General features: G+C 40.2%; 1 protein-coding gene across 10 annotated transcripts in view; it reads right to left on the reverse strand.

Annotated features, from left to right (window-relative positions):
• The window catches only part of GAB1 (GRB2 associated binding protein 1), a 122,504-nt gene that overhangs the window by 14,572 nt on the left and 82,230 nt on the right, over positions 1-25,702 (reverse strand). For 6 of the 10 annotated variants that reach the window (XM_043485460.1, XM_043485510.1, XM_043485444.1 and 3 more), the window contains 6 exons: positions 23,785-24,079; positions 10,703-10,928; positions 10,276-10,356; positions 5,754-6,355; positions 4,232-4,317; positions 3,737-4,040 (listed from right to left, as the gene is read on the reverse strand). In XM_043485460.1, the coding sequence (XP_043341395.1) occupies positions 3,737-4,040; positions 4,232-4,317; positions 5,754-6,355; positions 10,276-10,356; positions 10,703-10,928; positions 23,785-24,079 (1,594 nt within the window). The remainder of the gene's footprint in view (positions 1-3,736; positions 4,041-4,231; positions 4,318-5,753; positions 6,356-10,275; positions 10,357-10,702; positions 10,929-23,784; positions 24,080-25,702) is intronic. The other 4 variants (XM_043485482.1, XM_043485454.1, XM_043485472.1 and 1 more) reach the window with 1 other exon arrangement.

Below are 25,702 nucleotides of genomic sequence, written 5' to 3' on the forward strand. Positions count from 1 at the left end.
ATCCACTGTAGACCCTTCCCAAAACCACAATCACAGAAACTGGTTATACTGGGCGTTGAATCGGTTATACTGAGTTTTGAAACTAACGAAGCCATATTTTATAGTGCTAGGTTTGCTTATTATGAGGTTTAGTTAACAAGAGATACTAGAATAGCAGATTGAGTCATGTATCTGATGTCACAAAATCTGAAATGAAAACAGACTCATCAGATACTATGCACAGTGAGAAAAATTTCAGGACCGTTTTATAGGTTATTAAGTTTTTTGTTTTTAAATGTATGCCAATTAACTTAAAAAAAAGTATTTTAAAGTCTTTATTGAATTTGTTACAATATTGCTTCTGTTTTTATTTTTATTTTCAGCTCTGAGGCATATGAAATCTTAGTTTCCCAACCAGGGATTGAACCCACACCCCTGCGTTGGAAAAGTGAAGTCTTAACCACTGGACCACCAAGGAAATCCCTATAGTTTAAGATTTTAAGGATAAACTTTTCTCTAAGATCTGAATATTAAAATGTTTTTCTCAAATAGCTATAACTTTCTAAAGTGAGTTGATAACATGTGCCCTGCAGTATTAAATACTTTCTCATGCTTCCTCTCATATCATATATTAATTTTCAAAAGTAGAGCAGTGCTAAAGAACAGCAAAACACACTTTTTTTTTTCTATTTGCATGCAGTATTTCCAGGTGGTACTAGAGGTAAAGAACCCTCCTGCCAATGCAGGACAGTCTTCCTGGATGGGGAGATCCCCTGGAGGAGGGCATGGCAATCCACTTCAATATTCTTGCCTGGAGAATCCCATGGACAGAGGAGCCTGGCAGACTACAGTCCATGGGCTCCCAGAGTCAGAGATGACCAAAGCGACTTACCACAGCACGTGCACATTTACTAGTTATCATGGAAACTTTCTGAGGTAAGCAAGGTCGATTTGTTATCCCCATTTTACAGATGAGGAAACCAAGTCCCTGAGGGCCAAGGGACTTGACCAAGGCTCACAGCTGGGGACTGACAGAACTGGTACCCAAAAAACACTTCTTATTTTTTTAAATTACTATGACTCTAGTAACCTCTTTACTGTTTTGCTAAACCTGTTCTCCTTTCTTTTTAATTTTCTTTGCCAAAAACTAAGTGGAAATTTTATTCTGGGTGCTTTTTCAGTTCATTTCGTATCCAAGCAATGATGCCAAATCAGTCATCTGACCCATGAGCTCAGGATGGTCTTTCAATAATTGTTTATTTTTTTTCCCTGCTGCGCCCTGTAACTTGTGGGATCTTAGTTCCCCTACCAGAGACTGAACTCAGGCCTTCAGCGGTGAAAGCACAGTGTACTAACCACAGGGCCACAAGGGAAGTCCCTCTGCTAATTTTTTAAAGATGAAACAGAATCTTCAAAAGTAACTATAGTAGAGTCTACAAAAGTTCTATAGTAGAGTCACCATAGGTTGGTTCAGAGCACTAGGATAATCTCTCATGTACTAGAACATACAGTACTTTCACTACATACATAGGAAGGTATAATATGCAATACATATGATGTATAGTGCACATGCCATATTATTATGCTCTGTACATAAAATAATATATACCATAATACAGGGTCCATGAACTCTGTCAGACCTAGATGATACTAAAAGTGTATAACTATGATCCTGCAACTTTTCCATATCAATAGGAATCTTTTCTGATTCTGAGTTGTGCTTACCACATGGAACCACGAACTGTGAAATACACAGGGAATTTTCAAGCTGTGCTCTGTCGAGCCAGAGGGGAACAAAGCCTGAAGGACTCAGGGCTCTGTCCCTCACCCAAACCGCTCCACCTCCATAGAGGTGCAGGGACCTCAGGATGTAAAACCGTTACGTTTGGTGTCAAAGGCTAGCGATCTGCTGCTCATGAGCAATAATTTAGAGGAAAACAAGAAACCAGCTGAGCGTTAAAATGAAGATCTCTTTCACAGAGTTCATAACACTTCCATCTTAATCCTTCCACCATCTGTGGGCTCAATTATAAATCTTCCCATGCCCAAACGTACGTTTGTTCGTTGTAGGCAAAGAATAAAATGACTGGTGATGTCTAAATAGATTTTAAAGCAAATGAAGACCAAGAGAAACAAGAAGAGAAGTTATCACAGAAAAAGCCTGGGATGCTCATGCCCTTTCTAAAGTAGCCAGCCCCGATCAGGGCCCTGCTGCCAGGGCCGTGTGGATGGCCAGAAGTGTGACATGACCGACTGCCCAGCTGTCTAACCGAAGATGGGCACAGACCCACAGGCAGCCCGCACGTGGGCTGGCCTCCAATCTACAGTGCGGACGGACAACTGAGACCCATACGATGGTGGCTGAGCGAACTGGTAGGTCAGTAACGAACAAGGCAATTAGCAGGGGGCGTGGAAGCTGTGAGGGCCCATAAAAAGCAGCCACGGGGCAGCATCGTGGCCACAGATGCACATCGGAGGCGGAAGTTCTCTGACAGCAGAAAGCACAGAAAGTAGAGGAGACAGCATCAAAGAAAACAAGAAAGAAGGGAAGAATGTGAGGGAGAAGCAAGCAGGATCAAAGACCTTCCAGAGGACAGAAATGCAGGGAAGGCAGGACAAAGTCTCAGCTGCTCTCTGTTCATTTACTTAGCAGAACAAAATAAAGCTCATTCTCTTGAAGATATTCCTACTCTCAGTCTCACACAGGGAACTTAACTAGAGTAACTATTAAAGAGCCAAGACCAGGTTAATGAGAAATTTACACAAACATGCTTTTAAAAAATCTACATACAGCACATGAGACTTTTCAAATGTGCTGGATGCCCCAGAGACGGTGCCCTGCATCCCACCGCCAACATACTAACCTATTTGGTTGCCAAGATTAAATCACACCAGCAGCACGCTGGTTTTAACAACTCGAATCCAAATTGTAAAAGCATGGGTATATATGACCAATTTGGCTGAAAAGTTTCTTTTACATCGAGTTCTTGACAAACCATGCCACCATAGAATTTAATGTTACTTATGAAGCCCAGGACAAAAGAACAGACCAGAAGCATTTGCTTATACCCCAGCCAAGGTAGAATCATTTTTCAGAAGTTGTTATACGGACAGAATAGAAAGAGTATACAAGCAACCTTGTACGTCTTAAAGAATGACGTCAAGGGCATTAATGATCTCAAGTTTGCTTTGATATCAAATACTCTGGAGAAGAGGTTACCAAAGGGAAGAAAAGACCATATCTGGCTTGTAAAAGTGTATGTGGTGTGGTCTGCAATGTTCTGTTGTTTCAAATAATTAAATTAGCTAGTACAGCTTAGAAATCAAAAGATAATATAAGTAGGACCCCCAACTTTGGACTTCTTTTGATAATCAGAATATTTTCCTCTAGGAGCTATGTTAATTTCACAAGTTTACAAAGCGCTGCCGCCAGGCAATGGTTAATTACTCCATTTGGATGGGGCAAGGGCTTTTCAGTTTTTCCTAATTATCTTCCACGGCTTGCCAATCCTGGTGAATATTTTGGTTTGTAACCTCTGCTCTAGAGATAGGAGACTTAAAAACATACAGCATCAACATATGACATAACAATTATTAATCTCTAAAAAGGAATACCACCATAAAACAAGTGGATGACTAAGATAATGTGAAACACTTCTGAATTACTAGTCCCGATTCTGTTTTGGATTTAATGACAGTTAAATGCGTATCTAAACTGGCAACCCCTGGTCCTTTTGCCATGCCATGCTCTCCTTACCTTTTCTGTCTGGTTTGAGGTTCCGATCCACGGGGGGTGGTTCACAGTCTGCAACAGGAACTGGCCTTCTGGGAGGAGTCTTGGGGCTGGACCTGAAGCCCATATGAGCGGGAGGAGGCACTTGCATTCCAAATGAAGAAAAGTCAAATGTCCCTGGAGTCATTGGAACATAATTTGCTTCCTGAATTGGTTCTGTAAAACTGCTGGAATGTTGTCGTGGTGGAGAGTTGGGATTCATGGGCACGTAATTTTCATCCAGTTCTTCACTTGATACACTTCCCGCTGTCAATATGTTTTTGATTTTCTAAAACACACATACATTTCTTTTAATAAGCAAGAACTATTGTCAAACAGGAAAATACAACTGTAAGTCATGCCTATTCATGTGGATCTGAAGGGACTTTTATTTCAGGATCTCATTTAGTCTCAGGGCCCTAAGTGTAAAGGTTTTGATGATGAAATACATTTGATGATGCCAAGGTCAATTATACTTACAAAATGGTTGTGGAAGCCTTCGAGGGAACTAGATCTATCACTTGGAAATGTTCGTGGAATATCATAGCAGTCTTGAGAACTAGCATCTAAAACAGAGAACAAACTATCAATTTTCTCCCCATCTTTGCCAGTTCTCAGGGTAATCAGGCATGACCTTCTCTCTCTCTTTTCATATATTCACACTTCACACACATAAATTTTAAAAAGGATGCTCAAAGAAAAATATCTTAAATTGAAACATTAAATAACTAGAAAATACAGACACTTATAGGCTAACTAGTAGTAGTATTTGGCTATGACACTGAGACAGGTTATCTAAAGACGGAAAAAGAAATACTTCTATTTCCTCATCTTTTGCACCCTTGGGTCCAGCTTACATCTCACTAACTTATAACTACCTCAAGATACATTATAGCCACTTCAAGGACTAAGTCAGAAATTGGTACTGAATGGCTAGACAAGTATTGGTACAAGCATCATTCACAACACATCAGATCTTCATCATCTTTAAAACAACTGGATAACGCTATCACGAAATCCCAAAGTGTCAGCACATACTTTTTAGGGTCTGTGCCTTTTAAACTTGCTTTTTTTTTTTTTTAAATTTTCAGATCTCTAAGAACCTCAGAATCTAACCCAGACTCAACGGTACAGAAATTGGTAAAATGACTAGGGGTAAGGGGAGAGAGAAGATTCACAGCTTTAAAAATAAATAAAGCCAAATAAACAATAAGCAGAATGACTTGATTGGAACTGAGTACCAACTGGCAGACATAATGTAAAAACTGTTATCTGGGAAGGAAACGAACGGAGCCCTGAGTACCACCTGGCAGACACAGTGTGAAAACTGTTGATCTGGGAAGGAAGGAAACAGAGCCGAACAGATGTGGCACAGAAGTGGCCGAAATGGGACACAAATACAGGAAGGGGCACGACCGGCAAGGCTTTGTGGCTGGTTCATTTCCTGTTCCTCTGCCCCCGGTCTGCTCACCCAGGATGCGGAGAGAGGGAGAAACAGAGGCGCAGGCTTCCTGATGCCCAAAGTATTACTAAGGCCACACTTCTGCAGGGCTGTAAAACTCCTCCTCTTCTTCCCTCACAGCAGAACACCCACACAGGCACACGCCGAACACACACACACTTCCCAGGATTTACTGAGACTCTGACACCTTTGCTATCTCAGGGGATACCTGCAGCGCTGAAGGAAAAACGGACTGTCCCTTTAACATCACACTCTGCTTCCAAGAACAAAAAGAGGTTTTGGGGACTTTTCTGGTGGTCCAGCGGTTAAGGTTCCAGGCTTCCAGTGCATGGACCACAGGTTCGACCCCTGGTGGGGGAACTAAGATCCCACCTGCTGCAAAGCGCAGCAAAATTAAAAAATAAATAAACAAAACAAATAAAACATCTTAAAAAAAAAAAAAAGAAAAACTGCAGGAGAAAATGTTAAAAAAAAAAAAAGAGAGAGAGAGAGATTTTCTATCATTAACCTCTAACCCGGGAGAAGCCAATCGGTGCTGACCTTTTCGCAATTTGTTCAGATCCACAGTGGAAATGGTATTGCTACGTGAGGGCGGCAGGCCGGCTGTTGGGATACAGTAACTGCTATCAGTGTCCGAGGCCGTGCGTGTGATGCTACACGTGTCCACAGGAGATCGGTCATGAGCCGGATGCGGTTTCGGTGGCCGAGGCGGAGGAATATCTGGAATAGTGTCTAGCTTTGACGTCTGCCCCAAGGCGCCTTCTGGAAATGTTCGTGGAATCTGGTAAGTATTACCAGGTGTTGGAGGAATGTCATAACTAATAGATACATGCCTCATTTGAGGCTCCACGGTCGAGGTCCCAGACGGGGTGTTAAAAACATACAGTTCTCCGTCTGCTTCGGTACTCGATGGAGACACCTTTGGTAAAACGTCGTGGGAGTAACTGCGGGGCAGGTTATAAAGGCTGGAGTCTACGGAGAGGGATGCAGCGCGAGACGGTGGAGAGTCGTACATCATGTGCTGCTGGAAAAAGCCGTTCACTCCATGTTTGCTCTGGGAGGAAGCGGGGTTTTTATGAGAAGGGACGTTATCATTGCAGTCGGTTTCCGAAGAGGTGGATTTTGCAGATTCAGCATGCGTTCTAAATAAAAATGGTTAATGACAGAAAAGAAAACACGGTGAAGACCTAGGACTACATTTTAGTAAATATACTTCTAGCTTAGCAATCAAAATCCATGGCTTTTTCTCATTCGATTTTTTCGTCTGTGTGATCCATCAGATTGAAAGCACGAATGTCCCTGAGTTTTAAAGGATTATGCACCAGAGAACAATACCGCCACCGCAAAACCAAAAGCATTCTCCCTAATTCCTGTTCTGTACCTGCCCACACCCTCAACTCCACCTATGAATTCCACACATAAAATCACAATTCCTGAAGCACTGGAATTAGAAAGGTACAAAACTCGGAGGAAGGTCAATGATTAAGGCACACGACACTGGGAAAAGCATTTCCTCTGAAGAGCATGCAAAAACTTCATACCAATAGCTTATCAAGGTGATCCTTAGCTCTTTAGCTCACCTGTGGCACTCTGTTGTCAAATCTAATGATGATCTGGTATTGAATGAATTCAGTGTGATCTACAAGGTGTCAACTCAATAGGTTCTGTGTATCTTCCTTTCTACTAATTTTCTTTAACAAATATTTAGCCAATGTCATAGGATCAAAGGATCAAAATACAAGCCATGGGGTTAGCCAACTCCAAACAATAATTCACCTTGAGAAATTTCATTAGAGTGTCTTTTATACTTTGGGAGTGTTTTCAGTCTGTATTTTGTGGTATCACAAAATTTGGGAGTAAGTCAAGATGCAGCTACCAATATCAGAGTGCTTTTCCTTCCTTAATGCTAAACTAGATCCCTTAACTACCTATGTGTGTTGTTCAAAGTCCTGGAGGAACTTAAACTCAATATTTAAAAAATAGTAACTTGTGATAGTTCTTTTCAAGGTCATACCTTCCCGACATCTTGGTAACGTCTGGCATTGGGTATTGCATTTATTCACTGAAACTCTCCCCTCCTGGCTGGTATCACAGGGACTTGACTGCAATATCCTGGCTTTCCTTCTTCCTCACTGATTATGCCCTTGCTTCACTGACCAAGCCTGTCTTCCTCTCTCCCCACCTGGAAGTGACTATCAGAAAACAGTCCTCTAAGTCTTTACTGCATACACCATTAAAAAATCCTCCTTTCCCGTAACTTCATCCCTACTGAATGCTGACAACTCCCATCTTCTCACCAAACTCCGAGTCCCATATCTGCAAACGGCTCAAATTTATTTTCACTTGCTTATCCCAGAGTTCCCGTGCTCATGTGTACCAAATCAAACTCAATGTACCTCTCAAATTGGTGGCCCTTTCTGACTTGCCTTGACAAGAAATGTCTTTATCTGAATTGTCTAAACTGGGAACCCCATCGGCTTTGATTTATTCTCTTTGATCACCACCATCGCTTGGGCACAAAGTCCCTCTCTACCCAAGTTATCTATTCCCCTTCTCTGTTCCCATTGTCATCACCCAAGTTCAGGTCTGGGTCTCTGCTGAAATCTACAACACTGGATCCTCCTCAGTAAACTTCTTTCCTCTAGTTTCTCCCTCTTCCAATATATCCATGGTACCATCTGCAGGACCAAGACTGTTAGAAGATCAATATTTTCAAAACCTGGTTTTCATGTCACTCATCTAATTCAGAGAAAATCCTGTTAAGAGTTCCTACAGTCTACGGGAACTACAAAAAGCCCACAAACTACTCTACTTGGCACTGAGGCTACTATTATTAATAGCCTGGTTCCACCTTATACATCCAATCTTACGACCTGCTGGTTGCTCAATGGAACCCTTTACTCCAAGCATGCGCTCTTCCTTATTGTCTTCCCCTGGGGGCTCTCATCTTCACTTTCCCTTGCCCCTAGGCTATTTTAACATAAATTTTTAATGACGGTCTCCTCCCACCAACCAGGTATGGTTCAAAGCCTACTCCTCCTATGAAGTGTCTCACCCTCCATCTCGAAAACACATGCGCTGTCCTTTCTAGGAATTTCTAACACATATTCTAAAATGTGCACTTCATTTAATTCAAACGTGAAGAGGAAGCTAGAAATACAATGAGTACTAAGTTCCCTGTCCTTGACTGGTTTAGAGTTTAATGGAGAATAAATGCAATTAGCAAGTTACTTCCGATTCTTGGAGACACGGAGGCACAACTATGATGCTGTGAAAACCCAGACATGTAATCCTGCCTGGGTGTTTGGGGGAAGGTCTCCTAGAGGAGCAGAAGTCTGAGCTCAGTCCTGCAGGACAAACATAGTTCTCAAGGCAATGCTCACATCTTGCCTTCATCTATAAGTACTTCATGCTTTACTTTTCAACTCTGAAGGTGACTGCACCTGAGGGCGCTGTATCTTATGTCATTAGTTTGTACCTTTGTAGAACCTAGCCAAACGGTGAGCCCATAGTGGATACTTCACAAATATTTGCTATTAAACTGTCACTTTTGCAAAATACAGATACAAAATATATCTGAGTAATGATTTTGAGCATAATGTCTGTGACAATGGGAACGCCGTGATACCAGTGAGACTGATGAAAGACGCTACATAAAAAGAAAATGTACTGAAATCTGTCACTTAGCTGTTGGCTTTTAAAAAGGCAGATATGGAAAAATAATTGTAGAGTTCCCCTAAAATAAAATCTTAGTTAGTAGCATATGCAACAAAGTTGCGAGTGTATAATTTTAAATTCTCACAGCAAACAAGCAAAATCAAGTTAGAATTTTATATTATTAACTTGTGATTTATAATTTTTTTTTTTACTTTTACAGGTAAAATCCCATTATAACAAATATATAGAAACTTATCTTTGGAAGTTTTGTGAGCTTCTTCCGCTATCCCAGGGAATGGTTCTTAGAAACTAATTTATGGCTCTTAACAAATGCTACGTAAAATTTTTTGAATAAGGAGTTTGTATGATCCTAGGGTCCAATAGCAGTCATTTCCTACATGAAAAAAAAATCTTTCTTTTGTTATAAAAATAATTCTGGAATCTAAAAAAAAAAATAATTCTGGAATCTAATGTTTAAAGAATATCTTTCATATTTCAATGCAATTCACATCCTCCTTACATAATGCAAATTAAGACAAGAAATGTACCCAATATTACTAGTTCTGGGATAGACTGAGGGCAAAAGGAGAAAGGCATGACAGAGAATGAGATGGTTGGGTGGCATCACTGACTCAAATGGTCATGAGTTTGAGCAAACTCGGGGAGATAGTGAAGGACAGGGAAGCCTGGGGTGCTGCAGTTCACAGGGTCGCAAAGAGAAGGACAGGACTTAGCAACTGAACAACAGCAGCCTTACGAGCTGTCATACAGCTGCTGATGGTATCACAGGCATCATGATCATCTGTTTCTGGCTCAAACCTTATTACTACTTCCAGCCTTCCAGTTATCAACATCAACTAAGAAGAATAATCAATTAAAATATAATTAGCTTAGAAGAAGAGAGGGGTCTGGGAGCAGAGATAAAGATGACAGGGAGGGACTTCCCTGGTGGTCCAGTGGTGGACTTTACCTTCCAACGCAGGGGGTGCGGGTTCAATTCCTAGTTAGGGAACCAAGATCCCACATGCCTAGTGGCCAAAAAACCAAAATAAAAAACAGAAACAACATTGTAACAAGTTCAATAAAGACTTTAAAAAATGGGGCACATTAAAATAAAAAAAAAGGGTGACAGTTTGGGCTTGGGGAAAGGTTTTATACTTTTGGTCAAGCACTGAAACCCATATACTTCATTCTACTAAAAAATCTGTTAAGTCAAGGCATGTGGTAAGCTCTGCTTCATTGCCAGGTGTGAAGATTTGAAAGTTTCAAAGTTTTTAGCAATATATTTGATTTTGCCAAATTTTAGTAACATCTGATTTGTTTAATCCATAGAATTTGCTGTATTGGGATTTTACCTGTGTGATTAATTTCTCACACAGATTCAAAGCAACCACAACACACTCACTGCAATGGAATCGTTTTGCTTTCAAAATCTTCTAGCAGTAGGTATTCCTCTCCTTCTTCAGAAACAAAAGATGACCCTTGGCTGGTTTACAATCACATAAGAAATGGAGCAAGATCACCATTTATAAATCAGTGACATCTGTTAAGCAAGTAACACTGTGAGTCCGTAACAAAGACTAAGACCCAGGAGACAGATTTCCAAAAAAGCCATGAAGGCATGAGTGTTCTTAGCCAAAAAATGATCAACAATGTGTTTCTTCAATAAAATCTCCTGAATATCAGAAATCATTAGCAGAGGAACATCACCCTGAAGTGTAAGCCTAAGAGATGACCTTCTATAGATGGTTTCTTTTAAGCCTTCACATCAGGGTTAAAAACGTTTCAAGGAAAGGGGCCTAAGTGATGCACGCACACCACGTATGGTTTACCTGCTGGGTTCAGGCTTCTTGCTTTGACAGTTGATTAGCAAGAGGTAGTCTTGAGGATCCTCCTGGATGCCAAGGGTTTCCAGGTGTGGTGGAAGGCTGATGAGCTGATAGGGAGGCGGCGCAGCAGCAGAGGAGGCATCCCCCTGGGAGGACGGTGGTGCTGCATTTATGGCCAATGGTAAATCGGCTGGTGCCTGTAAGGAGCTGCCAGGTGGCTTCACAGGATCTGCAAAACCCAAGTGTGGCCATCACTGTCCATCCCATTTTAAGGTTTCTTTAACACAGCTACTTGAAAGTTCGGAGGTAAATCGCTGAAACACAGAGAACCTGGATAAACTAGGACAAGGTCAGTTAAAATTTGTACCATGTAAATGGTAATGCTGATACAGAAAACTATTGGTTCTCATTAAAAGAGATCTGAAGATAGGGGTCTTTCTTCCAGATGCTCTTAAAAAAAAAAAAAAAAGCCACAGTGGGGAATTCCCTGGCAGTCCTTTCACTGCTGGGGCCTGGGTTCAATCCCTGGTCAGGCAGCTAAGATTCCATATGCCACCAAAAAAAAGCCATGGTTAACATTGCCTTGAAAACTTTGATTTTGAGGCTATTGGGAATGGAGATGTTAGCACAAGTAGCAGTAGATTTTTTTCCCCATGATAATCAAGTGGAAAAGCCAACCTTTCTAAGCCAAGCCAGCCTTCTAAGGAGACCCACTTTATTGTATGGTATCTACAGGCACATGATGCTGTGTACACCAGGGCCAGCTCTTCTCCCATGTTTATTCTGCTGTTCATTCTTTTCTTTGTACCTCTCAACTGACCAGTCTTGTTCCAGGACTCACATTTAAGGAAACAGCTTTTCTTTAAGGTATCACCTCTTCCCTCAGCTCATAGCCTTATTTTCCATTTACTGGATTTCTGTAGTATTTTCATGCAAAAGCATTCGACAGAGAAAGTAGTAATTTATTAAACACTTAACTGCATTCTGAGAAGACATAAGAAAAGAGCTAAACTGTGTAATATGAAGTAATCTGAAAACAACTGGAAAGCCTAGAAAAAAATCTCACTGTATTCACTGACAACCAAGGAAATTATTGAGGACCCAGGAGAAAAACTCTGTTAGTCTGGTTAGCAATAAGAGGCTATAAATCCAGGGAAAAAGGATAAATGCTCATATTCAAATATACAAATCTGTTTATATTTGAACAGAAAAGGTTGGGTTGAAACAGATTTTTCACAACAGAACATTACCTAAAGATGCTAAAACATGGTAAGAAGACTTAAAATGTTCTACAGAATAGAATAACAGGCAGGTCATTTGGTCTGTCAATTCCCTAGGGAAGGGCTACACCTCCGTTCTATCTTCTTTGAATTCTATAGAATAAGCCCACATGCTTTTGATGAGGTCTTTATGTATTCAACATTAACATCCACATATGCACTACAGCCAGGATTAAGTAACTTATTTCAAAACTCTTCTTCCTAGGCAGAGAAGCTCATATCCTAATGGTAAAGCCTGAATAATAACATTCGAGTATTGTATCTTTCACCCCGGATAGCTCAGTTGGTAAAGAATCCACCTGCAGTGCAGGAGACCCCGTTCAATTCTTGGGTAGGGAAGATCTGCTTGAGAAGGGATAGACTACCCACTCCAGTATTCTTGGGCTTCCCTTGTGGCTCAGCTGGTAAAGAATCCGCTTGCAATGTGGGAGACCTGGGTTCAGTCCCTGGGTTGGGAAGATCCCCTGGAGAAGGGAAAGGCTACCCACTCCAGTATTCTGGCCTGGAGAATTCCATGGACTATATAGTCCATGGAGTCGCAAAGAGTTGGACATGACTGAGTGACTTTCACTTCACTTCATCGTCATCTTTGGGCTTCCCAGCAGCTCAGTGGGAGACGTGGGTTCAAGCCCTGGGTTGGGAAGATCCCCTGGAGAAGGACATGGCAACCCACTTCAGTATTCTTGCCTGAGAGGAAATCTCATGGATACAGAAGTCTGGTGGGCTACGGTCCATGGGGTCGCAAAGAGTCAGACATGACTAAGTGACGTTCACTTATGACAGGAATTCATTCATTCATTCTTATTTATGAAAGGCCAGAACAGAAGATGGTGGAACAATAAAACTTTCCAACATTTATATGAGATAATGCCATAATTTCACGAGAACTCACATGAACCTCATCATGTCTGATGTTGGTTATAGTGTTTATAACAAACCTCATGAAATTTTTACTGCTTTGATTCTGTTACAAATATAAAGACATTTATTCAAGGGGATTTAAAATGCCACAGATTTTTCAGTGAATCAGAGTAAATCCTTGTGCAGTGTTCAACTTCAGAAAACTATGAAAAATATTTACCTTTAAAGAGCTTAAGAAAAATACATACAACACTGAGGCGAGAAAAGCAGCAGAGAGATCAGAGTAGCTGCTGCATCCCATGTACCCTATAAGGGTGTGTTTACAAGTATATTTCACATACTTCTTTCTTCTACCACAGAGATTTGGTGAAATTGTACAATCCAGTTCAGTGTTTACTTCTGACCAAACAAAATCAAACCAAACACAGCAAAAACATTACTGTAGAAAACAGTATGAATTCTAGTTTTCCACAGTAATTCCTAAAATAACTTTTCCAGGTGGTTGCTTTCATGGATACACTTTTCCTATAGCAGAAACCACACTGGATGGCTGTATACTACATGAACGGAGTGATTCATCTTAAGTGGGAAAACAGTCACCCATCTAAGCAATCAGTTTTGTCTTGCCTTGTTTTTATTAACACAATGGGACTGTTTCATTTTTAAACTTCCATTTCTGCCACCTGTGAATGATGCAAGAGTCTCTCAATTTTCTGGAAGGAGGGAAAAAAAAAAAGGGATGGGGATTGTTTTACTATCTTGTTCATGATATGGGGAAGACTTGGGTATACTTCTAAGTGGCAAGAATCAGAGAGAAACTTCCATTATGTTCATTAGCAAGCTTACGGAAGAAAAGACCTTCAAACAGCCGTGAACAGCAATCCCAATCGTTCCAAAAGCATTAATAACTTGGGACTCAGATAATGGACCATCTTCAACATTTAGTGTTTGGGATGATTTTACTCATAGTAATTTGACTACATACTCAACTCTGTACATTTCAATGCCAGTATGACATGGTGTCTAGATATTCTATAACAGAAGATTTCTAGCCAAAGTTAACCAACTGGTCTGAAAGAAGAACCTTCTCTTTGACCTTATAAAGACATGGCATTAGCCCCCATTCGACCCTATGAGTAGTTGAGCAGACTGTGTTTATCACTTTCTGCCTCACTTGGGTTTCTGACTTACTGATCTTTCTAAGTAATACCAGTATCATGTTTCTGGGAATCAAACATCAGCATAGGGTGTGCTTCTGTGTGTAAAATTATTTCCTGTCTCTTAATTCAGAAGCCATGACGAGAATCATTAGCATGTAGTAAAGGCCCAATAAGCTACTGTAGCAAACTCTTAGTTGAATTTTACTTAGAAAGCTCATAAGGACTGCTAAGTCTTAACAAGTTTTCAGTGAACAGGAGTAGATTCTTCTTGAGGAGAACCACAAATAATAGATTGGGTCACAGGATCCCTACCTTAATGCACAGGTTTTTTTTTTTTTACCTTTGTGCACATTATGGTTTCTGGAACCATAATCCTCTGGAGTAAGTGTCCCTCCCACAAGATGGGATGGGGTGCCCAGATAATGCCTTGAAATATTCAAAATAATATATTTTTTAACCAAATGGAGCATGTGCTTAAGCCCAGGGAAGCAATGACACTCTTTCTTATTGGTAAGGGAGACTGTTACAAAAATGACATGACAAGACCCTCTGATTTTGAAACTACTGACACACCCCACCTGAGCAAGTGGTGCTTACAGGCTAAGTCACTTCAGCCGTGTCTGACTCTTGGCAACCCCGTGGACTCCAGCCCCGCCAGGCTACATGGGATCCATGGGATTCCCCAGGCAAGAATACTAGAGTGGATTGCCATGTCCTCCTCCACGGGATCTTCCCGACCCAGGGATCAAACTCTTGTCTCTTATGTCTCCTGCATTCGCAGACAGGTTTTACGAGCACCACCTGGGAGGCCCAAGCATGTGGTAATAAAATAATTTACAATATATTCACACAGTGGAGGGCTACATAGGATGTAGAATGCCACATGGAACATGGATGGGTCTCACAGACTTACTACTGGAAAAAAGTCAGCCTCAATGGTTTTATTGAGTTCAAGCATCGGCAAAACTGTAGTGAGAGAAGCAAAATAATGGTTGCTTTGAACTTTTTTCTGTGTTTTTACAAGGAAGACGCATGAGAAAACCTTGTGGGGGATTGGATTTGTTCCATTTCTTGGTTTGAGTGTCCAGTTTCACAGATTTCTATTTCTACATATAGATACAGAATGGATAAATAAAACTGTATTGAACTGTACACTGTATTGAACTGTACCTTTCACAGTAATTAAGTTATAGCTGAGTAAAAGAGTAAATAAAAGGAAATTTAAGTTCCCCAATTAAGAAGCAGTGCTTTGCAGAAATGGGAGCAGGTGCATATTCTCACACATTAGTTTATCCACTTTTCTAAAAGGAGGAATATCAGAGAATCACATTATTTTTTTTTTTCGACATTATTTTTTTTAAATCCAGTATTACCCAGGCATTTTGAGAAAAGCAACTCAACTGATTAAGAGGCAATTTTTTAAACGTGCACCTGAAATGAGACCAGGAGCCTTTGCACCAAGTTGTGTTCGGCCCTAAGGCTGAGTTTCCTGGCACTTGTTTAGCAGATTTTATAGCTTCCACCTCAGTGTAGAAACAAAAATAAAACTGCACATTTCCAAGAAAAACAAAAGAAATTAGTTTCTAAGTCTCCAGACTACTAAATAAAAGCATTCATAGGAACCACACACAGTGCAATGAGCTAGAATTGAAAAACAGATTCAGCCTGCCAGCATTCTGAGTATTCAATAATAGCAATGGTCACCTGGGGCGGCGGAAATAACATGGTAACGATATTTTGAGAGGTTCCTGGAATCAAAACACAGGTCAGATTTTTCCCCTTTCCTTTTGTTTTCAGGAGAAAATTAGTTATTCTCCTAGGGATCGGGGATAGTTATGTTCTCAGACTGTAATGCCAAGCATAGTCTATTTCTTTTCATGTCTACTGAAACTAGTTACAGTGAAAAATCATTTTGTGTTATTAATTTTAAGCCAAGAGTGGAAGCAAGTTTGGCTGTCTGGAAAGGGAAGAGCCCAGGGCTCAGGGGACAGATCTAGGTAAAGACAAAAGCACCTATTATTTCATGAGTCGGGGTGAGATCTATCTGGAAGCATGAGAGTATAAAGCAGGTAGTAAAGTTAATGGAAGAACAAAGACATTTTGATATTTGCCTTGTCATATTCAACTGTATAAATGTGATCACAAAGGATAACAGCAGTTCTCTGTAGTTTAGAATTTGATACAAATCTTTAAAGATGCAGAATTTTTAAAAAGGCATCTAGCAAAGTCAGTTACTACAAATGAATAGGGAAATGCAGTGGTTGGCTTTAAAGCCTTTTTGCAGTTTTTGTCCTGTGCATCAAAAACCAAAACTATGGAGCAAAATAAACTATTTGTGTGGATCCCTGATAGGACACAATGAAGACTGCTCATCTTTCACTGATTTATTCCAAGAAACTCAGGTCTCTAACACAGCCTAGTAAGACCTTTCTAACTGTGGTTATTTGGGAGATGGCCAAGATGAATTTGTAAAATATCTAAACTGCAGAATTGAAAAAATAAACACAGTTGAATTCAGAGTTAGCTCAGGATCAAAAATCGAAAAGTATTGGCAAATTGAAACTCTTAGGGACTTGCTTTAATGAACAGAAAAGTCATTTGTGATTAGCGTAGCTATTCTTGGTAACCAACTCAGCATATATACATCAAATTTGATTAATCATACTGAATTTGATTAATCGTACATTTTCTTATGACCGCTCGCTTCATGGATACTGTGAAGATTACAAGTTCACAAACTGAGAGCTTCACTCAAGACAGATACACTTCTGATCTGTTTTATAAGGATCTGAGTTTTGCTACTGGAAAGGTGGCTTTCAAGTTTTGAAACTTCCCCCTCCCCATGCTAGGAAGTTTACGAAGTGAAAACAGGCATTGTAATCGATTCTGACTACTAATGCCCCTGAAACCGCTCCGTTAAGGACAAAAATTAAGCTCTCAGTACAGTGTCAGTTATAGTCACAGAGCCATTTAAAACTACCGAGGCTTTTCCTGGCCCTCCTGAGACAAAAATCAGCTGCTCTCTATGCTTTTTTTCCCGTTTAGCAGAGCACCTATCAACCTGCATCATATTTCCTAGCATTTGCCCCTCTACTACTAGACTGGGCTTCTGAGATGGTGCAAGTGGTAAAGACCCTGCCTGCCAATGCAGGAGACTTAAGAGACGTGGGTTTGATGCCCTGGTTGGGAAGATCCCCTGCAGTAGGGAATGGCAACCCACTCCAGATTCTTGCCTAGGAAACCCCATGGAGAGAGGAGCCTGGTGGGCTACAGTCCTTGCAGTCACAAAGAGTTGGACACAGCTGAAGTGATTTAGCATGCATGCACTACTGTAAACTCTATGAAGGTAAGAAGTGTATTTACACACTCTCATGGTATCACACTTTAATATATATATATACTTTTATATTATATATTATATAATACATTATATTAATTATATAGATTATACTAATTATACCAACTATACTAATATAGGTTACATATTAATATTTTAATATATACTGAAGTATGACATATAAATAAATATAAACATACGTATACACACACAGACACATATGCGTATAACTTGTGTCGTGCCGCGCTAAGTCATTTCAGTTGTGTCTGACTCTCTGACCCTATGGACTGTAGCCCACTAGGCTCCTCTGTCTATGGGATTCTCTAGGCAAGAATATTTATTAACTGTAATGAATTATTCTGGGTATGAATATTCTCTCATAAGATGCTCAGTTCTCTGCCTGTAATACTTCATCTGTCTCCCTAACTAGTCACCTAACATATATTGGTTGAATGAATGCCCAAAGCCTAGCAGATCCCTGGCAAACTCAAATAATTGGGTAGATTAATGAATCAGTTTTCTAAAGCAGACAAAACTTACCTACTTCCTAGAGCTGACTGGGTGGGTGTTCATCAAGTTCCCAGATGATAAGAACCATTCTACAGTGGACAAATGAACCAGACTCTATGCCTTAACACTTATAAAGCTAATTTGGGATATCTGAGCATTAGACATTCTCATCTGGGGGGTTGTCAACTCTAACCACCCTATGAAAGTGCTTCTAAAAAATCACACACTCACATTCGTTGACCGAAGAATGTACCAAGAGGGCACATAATATCCTTTGTTAACTAGGAGAATTATAAAGAAAACAGACAGAGAGACAGAAGAACACCTACTGGAGTCTTCAGATCAGCTGAATCTGTACCAATGGAAACACAAGTCTGACTTCATACCCCCCCAAACAAATTCTAAACTGAAAAGGTAGCAGGTAAAAGAACAACACTGACACAAAGACTATACAAATACTTAAATTATTTTAGCTGACAATCCATTCATTATACAGTGTCTAAATAAATCATTATCATTACTGACTGGCTGTTAAATAACCATTAAAAAGAGAGCCATGTTGTCCGTTGACAGATGAGTGGATAAAGAAGCTGTGTTACATATATACAATGGAATATTACTCAGCCATAAAAAGGAATACATTTGAGTCTGTTCTAATGAGGTGGATGAACCTAGAGCCTATTATACAGAGTGAAATAAGGCAGAAAGAAAAAGAGTGTCATATACAAATGCATATTTATGGAATCTAGAAAGATGGGACTGATGAACCTACTTGCAGGGCAGCAATGGAGACACAGACATAGAGAGCGGACCTGTGGACACGATGGGGAAGGAGAGGGTGGGATGAAAGGAGAGAACAGCGTGGAAACATGCACATTACCATACGTAAAGTAGAGAGCCAGTGGGAATTGGCCGTGTGACCCAGGGAGCTCAAGCCAGTGCTCTGAGACAACTTAAGACGGGTGGGATGGGACGGGAGGTGGGAGGGAGACTCAAGAGGGAGGGGACACATGTATATATACCTATGGCTGATTTATGCTTCCCTGGTAGCTCAGACGGTAAAAAATCTGCCTGCAATGTGGGCGACATGGGTTGATCCCTGGGTTGGGAAGACCCCCTGGAGGAGGGCATGGCAACCCACTCCAGGATTCTTGCCTGGAGAATCCCCGTGGACAGAGGAGCCTGGTGGGCGCAAAGAGTCAGACATGACTGAGTGACTAAACACAGCACAGCGCATGGCTGATTGATGTTGATGTATGGCAGAAACCAACACAATATTGTAAAGCCATTATCCTTCAATGAAAAATAAAAAATATATATACACAAAACAGAATTTGAAAAAGAATAGACACATGTATATATATAACTGAATCACTTTGTTGCAGACCTGAAACACAACACTGTTAATCGTATTCCAATATAAAATAAAAAGTTTTAAAAAATAAATAAAATTAAAAAATAAAAGATACATTGAATAAAAAATTAAAAAAAAGAGCCATCTCATTTGTGACTTCAACTTAAAAATCCTCCACTGCACTCAACTACAGACCATGTATGTAAGCAAGAAAGGAGTTTAACTGGATTAAGAAATAATACCCACAGGTCCACTTGAACTGGGAACATATTTAGTAACTTTACAAAAACAACCAAAGCTTTAATTCCTTATGCCCAACAATTTCTTGAGGCTTTTAATCAGGAGAACTCTGTTGAAGTGCTCTGTCATTAGCCTCCTGTCTAAATCAGTCACCTCCTTCCCTTTCTCAGTGCTGTTTTCCCTTGAGCATTCTGGAGTCCCTCAGCAGGGGCTCCCCCCTCCCCACTGGGCCAATCCCAGTCCTAGAAGCCTCCTTCTCCTGGGGGCTGCCTGGCCAGAGAGGAAAGGGTGTGCTGACCTGAGCTAATTAGAGATGATGACTGTTTCACTTCAATCCAAATCTTGATGTTGATTGTTAATACAATTTTTCCACCCCTCACCAAATCTCCAGTGCTCCTAAGTACATATATTTGGAAATGCACACTTGTCGATGTGAGTGTAACCATGAAGATGACAGGGTCAAAGACCTCGGGCCACCTTTATTTCTACTTTTTGGCTCTGCAAACCTATATTAATACTGGAGTCCCCTACACAGATTCTTAGTGTTTGTTTTAAAAAGAAGAGAAGTGGAGAAGCAGACAAGGAATCTAAAAGGTCAGGACAGCTCCATCAGTTCAGTTCAGTCCAGTCCAGTCGCTCAGTTGTGTGCGACTCTTTGCGACTCCATGAATCGCAGCATGCCAGGCCTCCCTGTCCATCACCAACTCCCGGAGTTTACTCAAACTCATGTCCATAGAGTCGGTGATGCCATCCAGCCATCTCATCCTCTGTCGACCCCTTCTCCTCCTGCCCCCAATCCCTCCCAGCATCAGGGTCTTTTCCAATGAGTTAACTCTTTGCGTGAGGTAGCCAAAGTATTGGAGTTTCAGCCTCAACATCAGTCCTTCCAATGAGCACCAAGGACTGATCTGCTTTAGGATGGACTGGTTGGATCTCCTTGCAGTCCAAGAGACTCTCAAGAGTCTTCTCCAACACCACAGTTCAAAAGCATCAATTCTTCGGCGCTTAGCTTTCTTTACGTCCAACTCTCACATCCATACATGACCACTGGAAAAACCATAGTCTTGACTAGACGGACCTTTGTTGGCAAAGTTAATGTCTCTGCTTTTTAATATGCTTCCTAGGTTGGTCATAACTTTCCTTCCAAGGAGTAAGTGTCTTTTAATTTCATGGCTACAATCACCATCTGCAGTGATTTTGGAGCCAAAAAAAATAAAGTCTGACACTGTTTCCAGTATTTCCCCATCTATTTCCCATGAAGTGATGGGACCAGATGCGATGATCTTAGTTTTCTGAATGTTGAGCTTCAAGCCAATTTTTTCACTCTCCTCTTTCATCAAGAGGCTTTTCAGTTCCTCTTCACTTTCTGCCATAAGGGTGGTGTCATCTGCATATCTGAGGTTATTGATATTTCTCCCCGCAATCTTGATTCCAGCTTGTGCTTCTTCCAGCCCAGCGTTTCTCATGATGTACTCTGCATATAAGTTAAATAAGCAGGGTGACAGTATACAGCCTTGACGAACTCCTTTTCCTATTTGGAACCAGTCTGTTGTTCCATGTCCAGTTCTAACTGTTGCTTCCTGACCTGCATACAGGTTTCTCAAGAGGCAGGTCAGATGGTCTGGTATTCCCATCTCTTTTAGAATTTTCCACAGTTTATTGTGATCCACAGAGTCGAACACTTTGGCATAGTCAATGAAGCAGAAATATAAGTTTTTCTGGAACTCTCTTGCTTTTTCGATGATCCAGTGAATGTTGGCAATTTGATCTCCGGTTCCTCTGCCTTTTCTAAATCCAGCTTGAACATCTGGAAGTTAACAGTTCACGTATTGCTGAAGCCTGGCTTGGAGAATTTTGAGCATTACTTTACTAGCATGTGAGATGAGTGCAATTGTGCTGTAGTTTGAACATTCTTTGGCATTGCCTTTCTTTGGGATTGGAATGAAAACTGACCTTTTCCAGTCCTGTGGCCACTGCTGAGCTTTCCAAATTTGCTGGCATGTTGAGTGCAGCACTTTCACAGCATCATCTTTTAGGATTTGAAGTAGCTCAACTGGAATTCCATCACCTCCACTAGCTTTGTTCGTAGTGATGCTTTCTAAGGCCCACTTGACTTCACATTCCAGGATGTCTGGCTCTAGGTGAGTGATCACACCATCATGATTATCTGGGTCATGAAGATCTTTTTTGTACAGTTCCTCTGTGTATTCTTGCCACCTCTTCTTAATATCTTCTGCTTCTGTTAGGTCCATACCATTTCTGTCCTTTAGCGAACCCATGTTCCCTTGGTATCTCTAATTTTCTTGAAGAGATCTCTAGTCTTTCCCATTCTGTTGTTTTCCTCTATTTCTTTGCACAGATAGCTGAAGAAAGCTTTCTTATCTCTCCTGGCTATTCTTTGGAACTCTGCATTCAAATGGGAATGTCTTTCCTTTTCTCCTTTGCTTTTCACTTCTCTTCTTTTCACAGCTATTTGTAAGAGGAATTCCACCTGTAAAATTCTTCTTGAGGTCTTTAATCACTCAATTCTTCCAGGTTGTTGTTCAACTGCTCAGTCACATCCAACTTTTTGCAACCCCATGGACTGCAGCACTCCAGGCTTCCCTGTCCTTCACTGTCTCCTGGGTTTGCTCAAACTCATGTCCACTGAGTTGGTGATACCATCCAACCATCTCATCCTCTGTCTCCCCCTTCTCCTCGTGCCCTCAATTGTTCCCAGCATCAGGGTCTTTTCCAGAGATTTGACTCTTCACTATAGGTGACCAAAGTATTGGAGTTTCAGCTTCAGCATCAGTCCTTCCAATGAATATTTACGGCTGATTGCCTTTAGGATTGACTGTTTTGATCTCCTTGCTGTTCAAGGGACTCTCAAGAGTCTTCTCCAACACCACAGTTTGAAAGCAACAATTCTTTGGCACTCAGCCTTCTTTATGGTCCAATTCTCACATCCGTACATGACTTTTGCCATCGGTTCTTCCAGGACAGGCACTCAAATATTAGATACTTAAGAAACTCTTCCCTTGCCTCTATCATTCACAGTCCTTTTCTCCAACCAAGGAGGAGTCTACTTCACCATTGCATCCTTCCCTAGCCCCTAAGCCTGCAGGTTCTGCATCCCTCCTTTCATTCATGTAGACAGAATACTACTTCCTTCAAAAGCCTACAGTTCACAATTGGTCTTCTCTAAGAAGCTTTTCTTCACTACCTCTTTCCAAACTCAGGTCCCTTCTTCCTCCACATGCTTTATAGGGCATCTGTGTTAAGTAAATTGAGATGTTTTTCCTTTTTTATCATGTTTTGTGACTGATTCTCAATTTTCTTTTCATAGGTATTGATAGTCACCTTGGCTATTTCATAACTCCACAACCCAATAGAGTTTAAAAATAAGCCCTGTGTCCATTATTAGACGAATGGATAAAGAGGGTGTGGTGTTTATATATATACATATAATGGAATATAATGTATTATATCATGATGTGATATGATATACTGTAATATATACCATCAATATAATATAAATAATGGAATAATACTTGGTCATGAAAAAGTCACGTTGCCACTGGCAACAACATAAATAGACCTGGAGGGTGTTATGTTAAGTGAAATAAGTCAGACAAAAAAAATACAAACACCTTATGATATCACTCAAATGTGGCATTTAAAAAATGTTACAGACTAGTGAATACAACAAAAAAGAAGCAGACTCAGATACAGAGATGAAATTAGTGATTACCAGTAGGGAGTGGGGAGGGAGAGGGGCAAGATAAAGTTAAGGGACCTCAAGATAAGGGCATTAAGAGATTCAAAGGGGATTAAGAGATTCAAGCTATTATGCATTAAAAAAGCTGTAAGGATATATTGTACAACACAGAGTATATAGCCAATATTTTATTTATAAAGAGCACACCCTTTAAAAACCATGAACCATTATATTGTACAGCTGTGACATATAATACTGTATAGCAACTATACTTCAGTTCAGAAAACTTCTGAAGAATTAAGTTGCATGAAAATGTTATTTTAATAGGTTGAAATATCAAGTATCAGCAGTGTTAAGGTTTAACTTAGTATTTACACTGGAACTCAAGAAACACTCTTAAATCTTAAGTATGCCTTCTTGTCATCTTCAGGACCTTATTTAGACATTGCCCCACAATGATAGTCTTTCCTTCTAAAATTTACATAAAGTTTCTCTCTAGACATTGAGAGGTGTGCTTTTTCTACATGTTGTTACTATTATAAAAAATATATTGTGTAACTGAAATAACAATGAATTTTATAATGGCTTTTAAAATGCAGTAATAAAGGAGAACTCAGGGTGAATCACAAAATCCTGAACTTACCTTCTTCTGTAGGATTAAACCCACAGATGTCACAAATACAACGAACCCACTTATTCATTTCCTCCTCGCTGTCGGCTACCAAGTAGAAAATCCGGTCAATGGTGTTGATATCAAAAATGTAGCTGTTTTCAAACTCTTTTTTGTTAAATGTCAATCCAGCATCAACTTGCTGACATAAATTTAAATCAATAATACGGATAGGCTTCTTGGCGTGATCATTTTTGTAATATTCCAAGACATCTGGGTCTCCAGTTAAACGGCCACTGCGTAACACAAACCATCTCCTCTTCCATGCCTAGGAAAAAAACAAAAATATCCACCCAGTGTTAAGCTGAGAGAAGTTTTTCAGATGCACATTTGTCAAATCAAATTTACAAAATCATTGACTAGAGAAAGTCACATATGATGTTTTGTTTTCATAGAATAATCTACCATTCCTGCCAAGTTTACTGGTGTCTAGTCAATTAACTCAATAATGTGTGTGTATACACACTTATTATTCTCTATCATCTGATAAAGTATCAGAAGACATTGCTTGATATTAGAAGACATTATACTGACTGTACTATCAAGTCAACAAATCAAGGAAGATTTAGTTTTCATTAAATATAAAAAAGTAAATGGTGCTGGAAAAACCAGATATCCACTTGCAAAAGAATTAAATTAGACCCTCACCTTACATTATACAGAGATTAACTCAAAATGGATCAAAAACCTAAATGTAAGAGCTAAAACTATAAAACTCTTAGAAAAGCACATAGGGGAACGCTTCACAATGTTAAATTTGACAATGATTACTTGAATATGACACTAAGAGCATAGGAAACAAAAAAAAAAAAACAGATAAACTGGACTGCATCAAAATTTAAAACTTCTATATTTTAAAGAAGGACATGATCAAAGGGTGAAAACACAACTCACAGGAGGGGAGAAAACACTTGCAAATCATATATCTGATAAGACATTAATGTACCGAATATACACAGAACTCCTACAACTTAATGGTAACAACAGAAATATACAACTCAGTTCAAGAAAGGGCAAAGGACTTTCATATTATACATAAAGAAGCCTAGAAAGTCTTTCACTATTATCCTCTTTAACCTCAACATTGATCAAAAAAAAAAAAAAAAATGCAACCAATTGTCTGAAACAGTTGACTTCATCAGTTTTTAAACCCGTCATCTCTGTCCAGAGACAAAATGAAGCTTTACTCTTCTGTGAGGGTCTTCCTGAGTGGGCAGTCAGACCAAAAAGGGCCCATTTTAGCAAGATTCAAGTTACCTACTAAGAGTCATTCTCTGCTCTAGACTGAACATACAAGGTCAGACCACCAGGAAGTGGAAGAACTGAGAAACAGTAACATATGCACCCCAAGGGAATCAAATCTTCTTCATGGACATTGTCCACTTCAGCCCATCTGGAGAACATGATGGAGCATCAGTCACATCTCAGTCCCCTAATTTTGGAAAAGTGTAACAAGACAGAGTATGTCTCTTCCAGTGATAACTTGGGTGGGGGGGGCACTGACAGCTTTATGCTTATAGCATGTTCAGAAATTTTCTTCAGAGCAGTATATGAGTTTGGTGCTCCACCTATAGTCTATTCAGGCTTCCCAGGTGGTGCAGTAGTAAAGAATATGCCTGAGAGTACAGGAGACATGGATTCGATCCCTGGGTCAGGAAGATCCCCTGGAGAAGCAAATGGCAACCCACTACAGTGTTCTCGCCTGGAAAATTCCATGGACAGAGGAGCATGGTGGGCTGCAGTCCATGGGGTGGCAAAGAATCAGACATGACTGAGTGCACACACACAACAGTCTAATCAGACAAAGAATGTTCATGACGCTGGTACCATAACGTAGGCCAATCCCCCTTCCCCAAATAGTACTTCTGTTTCTTCATTAACATATTGATCC

Source organism: Cervus canadensis, chromosome 1, assembly GCF_019320065.1.
Source record: "Cervus canadensis isolate Bull #8, Minnesota chromosome 1, ASM1932006v1, whole genome shotgun sequence".
NCBI lineage: Eukaryota > Metazoa > Chordata > Mammalia > Artiodactyla > Cervidae > Cervus > Cervus canadensis.